This window comes from Lathyrus oleraceus, chromosome 5 (assembly GCF_024323335.1).
Source record: "Lathyrus oleraceus cultivar Zhongwan6 chromosome 5, CAAS_Psat_ZW6_1.0, whole genome shotgun sequence".
In the NCBI taxonomy this organism is placed as follows: domain Eukaryota; kingdom Viridiplantae; phylum Streptophyta; class Magnoliopsida; order Fabales; family Fabaceae; genus Lathyrus; species Lathyrus oleraceus.
Genome location: NC_066583.1, coordinates 568,720,748 through 568,738,203, shown reverse-complemented (window position 1 = coordinate 568,738,203; position 17,456 = coordinate 568,720,748). Strand labels below are relative to the sequence as shown.

The window sequence follows — 17,456 nt, the reverse complement described above, 5'->3', positions numbered from 1 at the left end:
GACTCCTTATCTCTCTAGTGTTTAGGATTTGAAACAATGTCTTACATCATCAGCAGAGTTTTAATCGAAAGTATACCACGACAATTACGATATTTGATTTTCATCATCCTCTCTCCAATCTTTGCTTAAACAAATTTTTTGATAAAGATAAGTGAATAGGAGAAATTTGATATTATTTTTTACGAAGGAAATATGATATTAATCGGATACACTATATAAAGCTTAACATGTGTCATTTTAATTATTCTTTTGTTTACACACTCAAACTATTTTCTCACTCATTCATTGACTTAGACGTTGAAATCATGGTAGTCAAAAACGTGATCCTACTCGTAGGATCGTACGATTTTACGATCTTGCAACTACCCATTGTGCCAGAGGATTATCAGAATCGTTTTTTGGTAGGCACGGCCAGAATCGCCGTGATATCACGTGAAAACGGTAGAATCGTCGTTTCTGTTGAAAAATTCCGTTTTTGTTTAAAGCCCCTATGAATTCGAGTTCGCGGGTCGGGTCCGCGACCTGGTTCAGAAAAAACCTAAAAAAAAAAACTGAAACGATTCTTTCCAGCCTAATAACTAGGAAAAATGATAATAATTAGGAGTAATTAATACTCAGCCATCAAATAATTATGAATTTATTCAACTTCCCAAAATATATTATGATTAGGGTAGCTCCCCAAAATACATTTATTCATTCCAATTTATTCACGTTAAACTCTTTCACCTCTCTCCCGTTAAATAAAGTCGTTGTCTCACTCAATATTTCATTCTCTATCTTCTCTTTCACGGCTAAAATAACCTTTCATTCTCTATTAAAAAAAATTCAACCTTTCTCCCATGGCTTCAAGTTCTGCTGTTGGAACTTTAGTTGTTGGTGCTTTCATTGCTCCCCCTGCAATTGCACCACCACCACGCCAGAAAAAACTACCAAAAAATTCTCCTGGTAACCGAACTGATATGGCATGGAAACATGGCATTGTTGATCCTGATAATCCAAGAAAAATCCAATGCAAGTATTGTCAAAAAAAAAGGTAACTGGAGGAGTCTATAGGCTAAAGCATCACTTGGCTGGAACTCAAAAAGATGTTGAAGCATGTAAGGTTGTCCTAGATGAAATCAAGAGAGAAATACTGCAAGTTTGTTCAAGATTGCAAGAAAATTTGATTAAAAAATAGAGGCAATGGTGGAGGAAGAGATGTCAAAGGCGTGCTCGAAAAGAATGAGCAGTAACAACTCTGGAAACATATTTAAGAAAAGGTGTTTCAGCTCACAACCTAGCATCAATGCAGTTCTAAAGAAGGGTTTAAGAGATGATGCATGTCAAGCAATTGCAAGGTTTTTTTACAATAATGACATACCATTCAATGTAGCAAGGACTGAGGAGTTCACTATCATGTGTGATATGATTTCAATACATGGTAATGGATTCAAACCACCATCTTATCATGACTTGAGAATTAAGTTGTTAAATCAAGAAATTAAGTTGACACATGAAGCTTTGGAAGAACATAGAAAGGAATGGAGGAATATTAGATGCACCATAATGACCTACGGATGGACTGATCGGAAGAGGACGACAATTTTGAATTTTTTGGTTAATAGTCCAAAGGGTACTGTATTTTGAAGTCTGTTGATGCATCCAACATATGTAAAACAACAGACAAAATCTTTGAAATGATTGATGTTGTTGTTGAAGAGGTTGGAGAAGATAATGTCGTTCAGGTCGTGACAGATAATGCGGCAAACTACAAGGCTTCCAGTGAGATATTGATGCGAAAGAGGAACAAATTATATTGGACACCTTGTGCCGCACACTGTCTTGATTTGATGCTTGAAGATTTGGAGAAGAAGATATCGGTTCATGAAGATATCGGTTCAAGAACTTCTCTCATTTCTATTTTGCATCATCACACAAAAAACAAATATTTGGTGAGGCCAGGCGCTACTCGATTTGCCACGTCTTACCTTACTTTAGGGTGCTTGTATGAGAACAAGGAAGTTGAGCAAATGTGCAAAGTTAAGAGATGGAAAAGCCATTGAAGATGTGGTTTTGGACCAAAAAAAATTGAAGAATATTGTTGTTTGTTTGAGGGGTGTTACACCTCTCATTAAAGTGCTTCGCTTAGTTTATTTAGATCAAAAACCAGCCATGGGATTAATCTATGACGCAATGGACCACGCAAAGGAGGAAATTCAAAAGAATTTTAATGGTGTAAAAAAAGGTATCTTTGTTTTATTTAATTTTATTCAAGTATTTGATTCTGTACTTGATATCAAATGTTAAAAATAACTCAAAGTATTATAATTTGTAGTTACAAGTCTATTTGGAATATCATTGATGATAGATGGGACAAAATGCTACATAGACCACTACATGCTGCAGCCTATTATCTCAACCCACAGATGCATTACGGCTCTAGATTCAAAGCTGATATTGAGGTTAGAAAAGGTTTAATGGACTGCTTAACTAAAATGGTGGATGATCCTGAAGAATAGGCTAAGATTGAAGTCCAAATGCATGACTTTAAGAAACAATTAGGGTATTTTGGCACAAAATTGGCCAAAGTAACACTTGAAAAATCTACTCCGGCAGATTGGTGAGACTCAGTTGGGTTTGAGTGTCCAGAACTGCAAAGATTTGCTATTCGCATACTCAGCTTGACATGCAGTTCATCGGGTTGTGAGCGAAACTGGAGTGCTTTTGAGATGGTAAGACTTTAAGAATTTATAATTAATTGTATAAGGCTTTCATCTTGCTTATGTTAATTTTTTTTCATTTACTGTAATTAAGGTCCATACAAAAAGAAGGAACCGCTTGAAACAAAAAATGATGAATGATGTTGTATTTGTCATGGCTAATTCAAGATTGTCCAAAAAAAGAAAGGGAGAAGAACATTTGAGATAGAGTTTGATGACCTTGGATCTGATGATGACTGGCTTATGGATGAAGATGGCGACATTGAAATTTCGGATGAAGACTTTATTCAAATGAATCAAGAACAAATTCAAGAGGATGATATTTTTGTTCATGATTTGGAAGATGAACATGATGGAGGGATAGATGAAAATGAATTTGATGATGACTTTGAAGATGAAAATGAAGATGAAGGAGATAATGAAGACAACAATGATCCATTGAATGATTATGACCAACTCCAACATGAATTGTTTGGAAATTGAGTGAATTTTCATTAAGTTTTTCTTATAAGTTTTCAATTATTATTTGCTACTGTTTTGAATATTGTGGTGTTTTGGAATTGTCTTGAATTAGTTTTAATGAATATTATCCTATAAAATTTCAGTTTTTAAAAGTAATTTTAGTGTTATTTAAATTTTATTTTAATATTATGTAGTGTCGTATGCATATTATTAATCTATATGCAAAATATATATGAATTTTTAAATTTGGCAGGATCTTACAATCCGTGCTACGATCCCCCAATTTACGATCTAATTGCCCCAATCCGATCTTGCATAGGATCTCGAGTTTGAATACCTTAGTTAAAATATTAATTTTGTAGCTCCACCACTATTCCTCCCTATCAAAAATTTACTTTACCATATTAAAATTGTGTATTTATTCGATTTTTACTTTTAGTTCTAGTACAGAATAAGTACCTCTAATAGATAGACCGTGAAAAGACATGTAACGTAGTTCTTTAAGCTATTTAAATGTGCTTCTTTCTATTAATAGCAAAAATAAATATGCTTCTGCGTTTGGAATGCTTCGTTTCCATTATTTGTACATCTTGATACGCAAATATAGAAAGATTTTCTGCATAGAGCTACCTGGTTAATAGTTTTATTGAGGAAAAACAATTTGTTGCATAGTATCTTGGGATAAAACTTTAACACCACGTCCATCTGCATATGTATCCCAATTTTTCATTTAAATTTTTTTATAAATAAGCATATATATATATATATATATATATATATATATATATATATATATATATATATATATATATATATATATATATATATATATATATATATATTCCAATAAAGTTAATACTAATTCCACATTGCAAAGAAGAAAAAACACTTGTTTGTATCGTTATACACACCATTCCAATTGTGTATTGTCTTTTCACACAATTTGAAAATAAGACCATAATGCAGCACATCGCATATATATTTCTATACTAACCCTAATAATACACATTATACTATTTTAGTAGCAAGGACTCAATAGTCAATAGACTCATAACATAACAACCAATGAATGAATCGAATGTTATGTTTTATCATGAACCTTACCATATCAAATAAAAACCTTACATTAATATAGTGTTTATTAATTGATGAATTTGCTCGCACGTCCACAATAAACTAGTTACATTGACAATCTGTCACCATGGCGGCTCATATTAAACACCAATCCCAATCCACTCTTCTCTCTCAATCTCACCCTCTTATAATTCCCTCACCACCACCACCATTTCTCCGATCACCCTTCTCTTCACTTTCCGGCGAGCCAAATCTTTTTATCACCATTTCCTACACTAAGTAACAACTCAACAAAAAAAAACAATCATGTACAAACGCAGATTCAACACTAAACCATTGTATGTTAGTGACCCTGATGAGCCTGAGCCCGAGCCCGAGCCCATCTCGGAAACTGAGCCTGCTTCTCCTTCTTGTGAAGACGCAAAAATTGAAGAACCGTCGCCTAAGAAAAGGTTTCATTTTTGAATTTCTCTATTTTCATGGATTTTATTTTATTTTTGGGTTTGTGAATTGGGAAGTTAAAGTAGTTAACCTTTGAAGAGTTTTGTGTTCATGATATTATACGCAGGAGGGAGATGAAGAAGAGGGTGGTGACTATACCGATTGCTGACGTGGAAGGATCTAAGAGCAAAGGAGAGACGTGTCCACCGTCAGATTCATGGGCCTGGAGAAAGTACGGTCAAAAGCCCATCAAAGGCTCCCCTTATCCCAGGTACCATATTAGTTCATCTTAATTAATTGATTTTCATAATTGTTATTTTAGAGCTAGATAATTAAGTTTTATGACAGCTTAAATTTAAGGTATATCTAGATGGAAACTTAATTGAGATGAAGAATGCTAAATAAGGATTGGGAATATTAAGTAAATTTAGAAGTTGATTAACCGAGTGAGATTAATTGTTTGCTTGAATTGGAAGTGCATGGCGGAATAGTGTGAAGGATAGTGATTGTCGCCACCTCTAAGCGTAGAAAAGTCTGTCGAGGGCGGCTGTGCTAAAATGCGCATTATGGATTATGGATAATGGATTGTTGGTGGTAGTAGTTAGAAACTTTGGTTATTGTGATTCCTCACGCGGGCTCTGAAACGCGTTGGAGTCACACACCATTGATTATGGGACTGATTAATTAAGAATTAAGAGAATATAGTAATCTCGAACCGGAAGCCGTCGTTTTCTAAGTTTGATTTTATTTTATTTTTATTAGAAAGGAAACTTTTTTTTTTTAATTTTATAATATCTGATGCACATTTCAAGGATTAATAAAGTAGTGAAGTTACATCTGTAATAAATTTAAATTCCCAATTATAGGATTTTTATATATACTAATTTTATGAGCTTCACGTAGATAGTAAACAAATTTATTTTGCATACCTATGAGATTGTGCATTTATGTTTTTCATGCAACATTTGCATTTACCAATGCAGATAAGTTTGCGAATAAAAAAAAACTGCTTTCGTATTTATACACTTTTAAATTTTTTCACATATATTAAAAAATTAAAGGTAGAAGAATCTATATATTTTAAATTCTATTTATCAATATGTGTGTCCAAATCTGAAAAGAAAAGTTAGGGTGAAACATGGTTACTACCATTCGTAAAAAAAATCATAGTTACTACAAGTATTTTGTTTGAGTTATATATACGATTCTTTAAAAAATATTCAATATATTAATTTTGATAATATAATTAGTATTTTTTTAATATAATATTATTATTAAATATAATTAATGTAAAGTAGTTAAATAAAATTAAAAATTAATAAATGTAAAATGAAAATAAAAAAATATTAATATTAAAAAAAATATTATCCCGAGACTATTAAATTTTAATAATAGAACTAATTCATTAATAAAAGAGTATTAATTTTGAATAAAATGATGTTATATTGTTTGTCTTTGCTTAACTCATACTTCTTCCGTCTTATAAATAAATTTTTATTTTAGTAATGCGTGATTTTTAAAATTTTAAAAAAAATAATTAAATATATTAATTTTATCAATAAAACTAATATTACTTATTAGAAAATCCTTATTTAATAGAATTATTATAATAAAAAATGTATAAATAAAAATATAATAGTAAAAAAATAATTATTATTATTATATTAATACTAATATTGTAAAATAATAATTAGTTTAAAATATATATAAAATATAAATTAGATACTTTTTATAGGAGGTGGGATGAAAGAATTGTTACGAATACATTGGAAATGTATTTCTCTTTTATTGTTTCTACTAATATTTAGCATAAAATGTGTATAAGAAGGGCTTCTGAAAATAATATGCAAAAGCTCATATTAAGTATCAAATGTGAATAATGCTTAAATTTTATATTGCCAACTTTTTTTATTTAATAATATGAATTTATATATCCTTCATCTTATAATTTAGTATATTCATCCAATTATTTGATATTATAATATTGTCGTCTAATTTGGATTGTGACACCAACTTCACCTATGAAAAAATAATTTTTATAAATACATAATAAATAAAAATTGTTTTCAAGGATTAAATCTTGAAGTTAGACGTTAAATTTAAATCAATTAATTATTTAATCTATTTATTATATCATTCTTCAAAAATATCTCAACAAATATCTTCATTATAAGATACAAGATATAATAAAATATTTATAATTTTAAATTTTCGTAAAAGTCTTCTTTTTATTATTATTATTACTATTTTGCCCTTGAAGAATGATTGAAACGAAGCTAAAAACAAAAATGTAGAATATATCAATAAATAATTGAGATTGAGAAACACGCGATAAAGATGTGGTGGCATAATCCTAAAAGCATCATTTTCTTTCTTGTTTTGTATTATCATCCCAATCAACCTCACTCATATTTTTTAAACATTTTCTAATCCTAATCTTTCTCTTAATAATGCATTTTTCTTCCTAATCCGGTTTTTAATTAATTTATTTATTTGAATCTGAAAATGCAGGGGATATTACCGATGTAGCAGTTCAAAAGGGTGTCCCGCTAGGAAACAAGTTGAGAGAAGCCGCGTGGACCCCACAAAGCTTCTCGTAACCTACGCCCATGACCACAACCACTCTCTCCCTCTTCCCAAATCTCATTCTTCCTCTTCCACCGCCGTAACCGTCACCGTCGAATCTCCATCTCCATCTCCCGGCGATTCTTCCGGTGAATGCAACACTGCCTCTCCCGCCGCCACTCCACAGCAAGAGGATCTAACGGTTTTCGCCACTCATCCTGACTTTGACCTCTCCGGTGACTCGACTGTTCTGCTCAGCCACCACCACCACCACCATGCCGTGTTTGGCTGGTTCGACGACGTTGCATCTACCGGAGTTCTTGTAAGTCCGATCTGCGGAGGAGTGGAGGATATAACGCTGACGATGAGAGAAGAGGATGAATCGCTGTTTGCTGATCTCGGGGAGTTGCCGGAGTGTTCAACGGTTTTCCGGAAGAGGAATATTCCGAGCGCGATTCAGTGTAGCGGCATCACAGGATAATGTTGCTGGACTTTTTTTTTTCTAGCTTTGCTTTGTGATTATAAATTTATCATTTATAATATTCACGGCCTGGAAATCGTGCGGTATTATAAAAAAAAAATTAAATAAGCTTATTTTACAGATAATGGATATAATAATTTTGCTTTGTAGTTGTAAATTTGAATAAATTATTATTATTAGCAGACTACACTTCTGAATTATTGATCAATCCAATGGTGTCTTGTTTTGTACATTAATAGATTTGAATCCGTCACATGCATTGCATTAAGTGAAAGTCTACCATTACTGTTATGAGATTCTCTCTAGCAACAAACAAGGATCCGACCATAGATTTCAATTTAGTTGCAAGTTGGTAAAATTTATGAATTGAAGAAAAAAAATTACAATTGAAATTCAGGCACGTTATTAATTAAATTATCTATGGAAATTCTGGAAATTGTGGTGCATAAGAATAATGAAGAATAAGATTATGAGAGAGATAATTCTAATTAATCTTTACTCTCAACTGAAAACGATTATAACATGAATTTTGTTATAAATTGAAATTTAAGTTTAGTATTTGTATTATAAGACCAATTAAATGAAACTCAAATTAAATATAAATATAATTTAAAATAAATTTAAATTACACTTCAAAATCATCCATTAATCCACATTCGAAACTAAAATCAACAACATCAATTTTATCTCTTAAATTAATAAAGTGTTCAATCTTAATAGCTTCAGTCAACATATTTTGAAGTTGTTTCTGAGTGCTACAGTGAACAATTTCAAACACTACATTTTGAATCTGATTACGCAGAAAATAGAACTTTGTGTCAATGTGTTTGCTCATTTCATGTAGCACTGGATTCTTGGCAAGGCTTATAGCTGACTTGTTGTCAATTATCAACCTCACAGGTTTGATCACCTTGATCTTCATATCCTATAATAAGTTCATAATCCAAACAGCTTGACACGCAGACAAAGCACCTGCAATATACTTAACTTCATAGGTTGACAATCAAACCACTGATTGCTTCTTCGTGCACCAAGAAATGAGACCTCCTAGATACTTGAAGAAATGTCCAGAAGTATTCGTTCTATCAACTTTGTCTCCACGCCAATCAAAATTTGAATAGCATATCAGCTCTGAATCAGAAATAACACTAGAAGAGAACAAAACTACATACCTCAGAGTCCCCTTAATAGACCTCAGTATCCTAACAGCAGCTTGGTAATGGACCACTTTGATTTGTTCATAAAACTACTCATTATTCCAACTGCATAACAGATGTTAGGATTGTGTTACAGAGATATCTTAATGAGCCCACCAATTGTTTAAAAATTATAGCATCTACGCCATCACCCTCAATATCAGAATCCAACTTGTGATTTGTTTCGGCATGTGGGGTTGCAGACTTGTAATTTATTAGCTCAAATCTCTTCAGAAGCTCAAGTTCATATTTCAGCTAATGCAAAATTATACCTTTATCAGAGTACAAAATCTCCATCCCTAAAAAATATATCATATTTCCTAGATCAGTCATCTCAAACTCAATCATCAGTACCTTCTCGAACTTGGCTATCACATCAGGACAACTCCATGTTAGCAATATGTCATCAACATAGAGACATATCAGAATTATATTGCTATCAGATGTATGTTGAACATAAACACCATACTCCATCTCACATTTTTTGAATCCTTGAAGCTTGAAAAATGAATTAATTTTTAGATTCCAAGCTCTAGAAGCTTGTTTCAATCCATACAAGGCTTTATACAACTTATACATCATCCCTTCCTGATTCTTTTTCACAAACCCAGAAGGTTGTGACACATAAACTTTCTCTTGTAAAGGACCATTCAGAAATGCATATTTCACATCTAAATGCATTAGAGGTCAATTTCTATTAGCAGATATAGTAATCACCAATCTGATTGTTCACGCTTAGCTACAGGTGCAAACACCTCAAAGTAATCTAATCCAGATTTCGTTAAAAATCCTATAGCTGCTAACCTTGCTTTTTTTTTACAATTGATCCATCTGGCTTCAATTTTAACTTGTAAACCCATTTCACGCTAATGGCTTTCTTATTCTTTAGAACCTCAGTCAAATCTTGAGTCTTGTATATTTTTATAGCCTCAATTTATTATTTCATGGCCTTCAGCCACACTTTCTTCTTAAGAGTTTCTTCAGTAATAACTGGTTCAGAGTTTACCAACATGGCACACTGAATGAGTTTCCATTCAGAGTTTATCTCAGTATCTTGCAACATGCTAAACTCTGTAAATCTTCTTGACATTTGTCTGATTCTTTGTGGCCTCTGAACTTGTTCAAAATATTTTTCAGATGTTGGACTACCTTTAGAGGTTGGTCCACCTTCAGAAGCATGACCGCCTTCAGATGCATGATTATCACAATAGTCTGGATCAGAATCAGATTCACCTACAAAATCTTTTTCAGACTCATCTTCAGAGTCTTCTTCAGACTCGTCTTTAGATGTAAAATCTCCTTCAGAGGTAGATTCTCCTTTAGAGTTTGAAATATCTTCAAGAGTTAACTCATGTGTTAACACTAAACCAGAGTTGGATTGAGACTTGTTCCAATCACATGTTTTTGTTTCCTTCACAATGACATTTCTGTTGACTTCCACCTTGTTAGTGATTGGATTATAGAGCTTATAAGCACTTGTATTATGGTACACATTCAGTAACATTACTTTGCTTCTATCATCCAACCTCTTTCTAGTAGCACCTGAAACATATGTTTGTAACAAACAGAACCAAATACTCTGAAATTCACACTTTTCTTATCTTCAGTCCATTTCTCAAAAGTAACCATTTCCTTCAGTTTCTTGGTTGGACACCTATGGAGCACATATGCTACAATGGCAACAGTTTCTCCCCACATGGTGTGAGGGAGCTTTTTCTCCTTCAGCATGCTTCTTGTCATATTAAGCAAAGTCATGTTTCTTCTTTCAGCAAGACCATTAAATTGTGGAGTATATGGAGCATTCACCTCATGTTCAACTACATTCTCTTTACATAACCTTTTGAACTCTAATGAGTTGTACTCACCTCCACCATCAGTTCTGAGAACTTTCAGCTTCTGACCACTCTATTTTTCAGCCTTCACCTTGAACTTCTGAAACTCAGCAAACACATCATGCTTAAATTTGATGAGTGACACCCATGTCATTCTTATGAACTCATCCACAAATGACACAAAGTACTTGTTTCCTCCAAGTGAATGTACTTCAAATGGTCCACATACATCAGAATGCACTAGTCCCAAATCATATTTTTCTCTTGGAGCCACTTCTGATGTAAATGTAAATCTAGGTTGCTTGCCTTTGATGCATATCTCACATGACTTTTCAGGCTTCACAATCTTAAGAATGCCATGAACTAGCTTCTTAGAACTCAGATGCCCTAAGCTTTTGAAGTTCAGATGTCCCAATATCTTGGGTCACAGCTCATTATCACCTTTAGCACCTTCTGCACTAAGGCATTTAGTCTCAGTTGTTATCACATTTACTTTGAATGTTCTTTTTCTTCCCTATTCATATTGCATAATCAAATTGTGATCATAATCATACAACTTCAAGAGACTGTCCTTCATAGTAATTGAGAAACCTTTCTCAATTAGCTGACCTACACTCGTCATATTGCTTTTCATGCCATGAATATACCAAACATCCTTGATAGAACAAATTTTCCATTCTTCACTCTGACTTTGACATTTCCCATTCCTTCAGCATTAAGATACTTATCATTAGCACATCTGATATTTGTCATCTTTCTATAGTCAAAATCAATCAGCCATTTTTTGTTTCAAATTAGGTGATTTGAGAAGCCAGTGTCCATATACCACTAGTCTACCAAATATCCACCAGCAGATTTAGAAGCCAACAATAGCATAGGTTCATCATCAGAATCTCCTCTGGCTATGTTTGCTTATGCTGATTTCCTTTCCTTGTTTGACCAATAGTCGGAAGCAAAGTTGCCAAACTTCTTACAATAGTAGCATTGAACCTTCTTTTTGTCAAACTTCTCCTTGCCCTTTTGATGTTTCTTCTCATCAGAGTTTGAGGCTTCTGACTTTTGATAACCACCATTATGCCTCTTATTGGCCTCTGACCAAGACTTATTTTGATTCTTCTTACTAGAAGACACTTCCATAGCCTACTCTACCTCTCTTTCAGAGTTTCTCTTAGTCAGGTGTACTTCTTGTGCCTCTAGACTACTCTACAACCCTTTAATTCTTATGTTGTTGAGGTTCTTAGAGTGTTCAATTACTACAACAATGTAATCAAACTAAGAAGTAAGTGATCTCATTACCTTTTCAATGATTACTTGTTCAGAGAGAGTTTCTCCACAAGATTCCATCTCATTTGTGATCAAATTCACTACGGAGATGTAATCAGGTCCCCTCTTAATATTCTTCATCTTGATATTCTCATATTGCTTACGTAGCACTGTACTAGTGTGTCCCACGCAGCCTTCACTATTGTTGAACCAGTGATCTTCTCAAAAACATTTATATCTGCACACTGATGGATATAGAATAACGAATTTTTAATCCTTCTTCCTCGTTTTTCTATGCACATTTCTCTGCGCTTCTGTTGCATCTGCTGCAACTGCCGTGTAACCGTCATTGACGAGATCAAGAACATCTTGAGCACCAAACAACACACGCATCTAAATTATCCACTAATTCTAATTCTTTCCATCAAATACTAAAAGCTTTATGTTCAAGCTACAGTTTTCGTAGTTCATCTTCATTCTTGTGCAAATTTACTCAGATCTCACCAACACTCGTGTTTTCCAATCCCATAAAATTAAGAAATGTGATTCTGTTTCGATTCTGATCTTCAATCCACTATGAATTCAATGAACAGAATCAATCACATACGCCTTATGTACACTCGTGTTTCTCATTCCTGAATCAGAACCGGAGCTCTATATACCAATTATTAAAGCACAAGAATGATAAAGATAAAGATGATGAAAGAGAGAGAATTCTAACGAACTTTTACTCTCAACTGAAAACAATTACAAGATGAATTATGTTACGAACTAAAACTTGAGCTCATTATTTATACCACAAGAACAACTAAATGAAACTCAAATTAAATCTAAATGAAACTTAAAATAATTTTGGATTACACTTCAACAGAAATATTTCTATGTAGAATTCATGTTTATTAAATTTCTTTAAATGTACATCTTTAAATTTCTTTAAATTTCCATCCAAGGGATGTTTTTCGCTATCTTATGGCTAACGAAATTGGTTATCCATGCCATTAGGGGTGTACGTGGGCCAGTTTGGGTTGAGTTTGGCCAAACCCAATACCCAATCCATATATGATACTTCGGTTTGGGTTAGTTATAAAATAACCACCCATTACACCAATGGACCGGTTTGGGCAAACCCACTAATTTTCCGGTTGGATTGGGTTGGGTGGTGGGTTGCCCAAATGATTTTTCTTTTTATTAATATTAAATAACAAAATGATGAATCATCATATTTTTTTCATAAAAATTACTCAACTTCTTAAAAAAAATTAGATAACCTATTTTTACTATCTTTTGGCATCATAAAATAATAAATGATATCATCAATTAATAAAATTATTATAAAATACTAGCAATAAATTAAAGTTGTGTGACATAAAATTGTATTAGCATCAAAAATATTAAAGAGTGAAACATTCAAAATTAGTTAAAGTCATGATTCACTAAAATAGTAAATCTTAAGAGACTAAAATTGCAATAACTAAGATAATATTCATCAAAATCATTAAAAATATAATAATAAAATTTTAATTAGTGGGTCAATGGGTTTTTTGGGTTTGGGTCCGGATTTGCCCGAAACCCGAATTTTTTAATGGGTGTTTTAGTTTTCAAACACATATCCACCCAATTACCCGACCCAACCCACTTTTTTCGATTTTTTTGGGTGGATTTGATCGGATTTTATGGGTTGACCCAACCCATGTACACCCCTACATGCCATCACCATGGTATTATAGCGGTCACAGGCCATGGATTTGCGATCATTGTCAAAAGGGAAAATTATGGTTCCATCGATGAACCTTAATTTGTTCTTTGATCTGAGAGCTACTCGAATCGAGCGGGACGAAGTATGATAGTTTTGGTTGGTTAAAAAATGGGTGGCAATAGCGTTGTTAGACGATAGTCTTAGATCTAGAGGGGGTGAATAGATCCCGAGTTAAAAACTTTGACAAAGAGTAGGTTTAAAAAAATTATGATGCGGAAGCAAGTTTAAAATATCCTGGATCAAAAATCGTCTAATCGAACCCGCTATCAAAAATCTCAGATATGCGTAGTAGTGATAATGATATGATAATGATTCACAAATTGATCAACAACAATTAATCACGACTAGTTGAATGCAAAGTAATAAGGAAAGTCTACTTCCAATGATAATTCACAAAAAAAATCAATTGAAGCAATTTGTCGAACACTTAGTGTGCAATCAATATTATTTGGAGTTTTATGTGATATTTTTTATCTCAAAATCCAATCATAACCTAAAGGTTTGTGATCAACTCAACAAAACCATTTTCAAAATGTAATAAAAAATTATTATCCAAACAATTCGATCAAACGATCAATGAAATCGATAATTTTCAAATTGAAAATAAAAACGAGATAAAACGAGAGACAGAGTACACAAGGATTTGTTTAGGAAATTCCCCAATCGACCTCGCTATGGGTACGTTTGCCCTCAACTCAAATATGAATTAAGATATTTTAATATATCTTACTTTGAAAATGTATGTAAACAAGAGAGATGTAACAATCCAACCCTACAAACCATAGGTTTGATGTTGATTATACCACTTTCTCTTCCCTTGATCAAATATTGATCAAGTAACTAACAGCGTCGCTTCGATTCAACGTCTCATGCTACTTTTTTGCAAGAAACCTCTTATTCTTCAAAGCTTTCACTCTATCGAATCCCAAATACGCACTTGTTGCAACCCAAGGTCATTGTTGCCTATGTGTTGACCTGTGGAGGTGGCACATCTGTCAGAGCCTACAGACTTTAATAATGTAGTAAATGAGTCGACTTGTACAACGGATGTGTCGACACAAAAAAAACTTCTATGTGACGACCTATAGTTCATTTTTTTCCAAAAATAGTTTTTGATGCATTTTTTATGCATGAAACCTTTTTAAAACTATTTTCTAAATACTTTTATGCTTCCTAATATTAAGATGCATATAGAGAATCAGAGGATACCGTCCAATATACAATAACGCTAGAGTATCCTAGTTTTGACATTATGCAAAATACATATATTGGAAAGCTGCACTGACATGCTCCCCCTTTTTGGTGATGGAAAAACTTGAGACAATGTGTTTCGTGTTTTCAATGAAAGCCCCCCCTGAATATATGCATTCCAATTCATCTTGCTTCTCCCTATTTGATAACATCAAAAAGAAATGAAGCAATATATGAGAAGTATCTTAAATCACGCATAAACCAATATAACACATAGAGGCGATTGTAAAAGATAAGAACATCAATATGATAGCACTCACATAGAATGATTTACATATTGAAAAAGAATGTCTAAACATAAATAAAAGCATATCAAGCAATAATATAACATGGTTGTCATAACTTATGCCAAATAACATGACACAAACATGAAAGGTGAAGGATACAATGTAATAAAAAAACTCTTGAGTTTCTACAAAAGCGACACGATTACGTGACATATACCTTTGGTGCTTCTGAAATGCTGCACACGTATGTGCTCTAGTAAGGCGATATATAGATTTACCACCACTCCAACCAAAAACAAAGATGTTATCATAACAATGACACACAACAAGATTTTGCCAACATTATAACATGTTCAATCATATTTCATGCAACAATAGATAACAAGCCAATACACCAAGAGCATATTTCAAGCATGAAAAAAGAATAACAAAAAGTCACTATAAGCATACTAAATTGACATACGTCAGTATAAATTTTTGGAAGTGAACATTCATGAACTATTTCATACATCAAGAATATCAATCACTTAGAATATAAGCAACATGCAAAAGTAAAATCTTACTTACAAAAGGGAAAAAGGAAAATGAAACAATATTACATCGGTGATGAATTGATGACGGATGCACTCTTACGTAATTGAACTTCCAAGGAAAGTTAGAGAAAAAGTATATAAAGTGTCTGCAACAAATCATGTTTAGGTAAGATTTGAGATATCTAGTATCCTCAATTCCCTTTGAATGTTGAAAAATGGTTCAGTCGCAAGAGTTTTTGTAAAGATATCCACAAATTGATTTTTGCTATTAACATGCTCAAATACGACGTCTCCTTTCTCAACATGGTCATGTAAGAAGTGGTGACGGATCTCAATATGCTTAATACGATAGTGTAGCTTCGTATTTTTGATTAGATTAATAGCACTGGTGTTGTCGCACATTATTAGAATACGTTGTAGTTTAATATCAAAATCGAGTAGTTGTTGTTTGAGCCATAAAATTTGAGCACAACAACTACCGGGTGCTACGTTTTCCGCCTCGGCAATTGACAAAGTAACGGAAACCTGTTTCTCGCTATGCCAACTTACTAAGGAATTTGAAAATATGTGGCAAGTTCCACTAGTACTCTTCCTATCCGATTTAAAACCGGCTAAATTGTAATCGGTATAACCAACCAAATAAAAATCTCTTTCCTTAGAATACCAAAGCCCATACTTAGAAGTACCATGAAGATACATAAGAATGCGTTTTACAACTTTTAAATGAGATTCCTTATGAGACAATTGATAACGAGCGCATATACACATACTAAACATAATATTTGGCCTAGATGCAGTGAGATATATAAGAGAACCAATCATACCTTTATACTTCTTCACATCAACATCCTTACCATTTTCATTCATTTCCAAGTTTCCATTTGTAGGCATTGGAGTGTCAATCAACTTTACATCTTCCATACCAAATCTCTTTAGCAGTTCGTTGCAATATTTGGTTTGACACATAAATGTCCCTTCATTGAGTTGCTTGATTTGAAGCCCAAGGAAGTAATTCGACTCCCCCATAAGACTCATCTCAAACTCACCCTGCATAAGCTTAGAAAACTCATTGACAAGTTACATGTGAGTGGATCTAAAAATGATATCATCGACAAAAACTTGAACTATAAGAGTATGCTTTCCTTGACGCTTAATGAAAAGTATAGTATCTACCTTTCCCCTAGAGTATTCTTGATCGATTAAAAACTTACTAAGTCGCTCATACCAAGCCCTAGGTGCTTGTTTGAGACAATACAAAGCTCGCTTTAGTTTATAAATATGATTAGGATACTCGTGATTTTAAAAATCGGGAGGTTAAGCTACATACATTTCCTCATTAATATAGCCATTAAGGAACACACTTTTCACGTCCATATGAAATAACTTGAAATATTTGGAGCAAGCATAAGCTAGTAGAACGTGTATAGCCTCGAGGCGAGCAACCAGAGCATATGTCTCCTCATAGTCAATGTCCATCTCTTAGTTATAACCTTTTTCCACTAGTCGGACTTTATTCGGAGTTATCACCCCGTTTTTGTCAAGTTTGTTTCTAAAGACCCATCTAGTGACAATTACTTGATGATTTTTGGTATGAGGGACAAGGTCCCAAACATCATTTCTTTTTTAAAAAAAATTAGTTCATCTTGCATGGCTATAAGCCAATGCTCATCAAGTAA

At 33.1% G+C, this 17,456-nt stretch overlaps 2 protein-coding genes and 1 pseudogene across 2 annotated transcripts; 2 read left to right on the top strand and 1 right to left on the bottom strand.

Moving 5' to 3' along the window:
- The first annotated feature begins 839 nt into the window (after nt 1-839).
- Nucleotides 840-3,182, top strand: LOC127086528 (uncharacterized; annotated as a pseudogene).
- A 1,065-nt stretch (nt 3,183-4,247) lies between these two features.
- Nucleotides 4,248-7,930, top strand: LOC127086527 (probable WRKY transcription factor 69). The gene is made up of 3 exons (XM_051027305.1): nt 4,248-4,687; nt 4,804-4,947; nt 7,188-7,930. Exons 1-3 carry the CDS (start codon nt 4,542-4,544, stop codon nt 7,720-7,722), a joined length of 825 nt encoding a protein of 274 aa, XP_050883262.1. The 5' UTR covers nt 4,248-4,541; the 3' UTR covers nt 7,723-7,930.
- Nucleotides 7,931-15,942: 8,012 nt separating this feature from the next.
- Nucleotides 15,943-16,647, bottom strand: LOC127082111 (secreted RxLR effector protein 161-like). Its single transcript, XM_051022338.1, has one exon. It carries the CDS (start codon nt 16,645-16,647, stop codon nt 15,943-15,945), a length of 705 nt encoding a protein of 234 aa, XP_050878295.1.
- Between the last annotated feature and the right edge of the window lie 809 nt (nt 16,648-17,456).

Coding starts and splice junctions, on each gene's coding strand:
- LOC127082111 (XM_051022338.1), bottom strand. CDS start 16,647: ATGAATGAAAATGGTAAGGATGTTGATGTGAAGAAGTATAAAGGTATG.
- LOC127086527 (XM_051027305.1), top strand. CDS start 4,542: ATGTACAAACGCAGATTCAACACTAAACCATTGTATGTTAGTGACCCT. Junction 4,688..4,803: donor GAACCGTCGCCTAAGAAAAG/GTTTCATTTTTG, acceptor TATTATACGCAG/GAGGGAGATGAAGAAGAGGG. Junction 4,948..7,187: donor AAAGGCTCCCCTTATCCCAG/GTACCATATTAG, acceptor CTGAAAATGCAG/GGGATATTACCGATGTAGCA.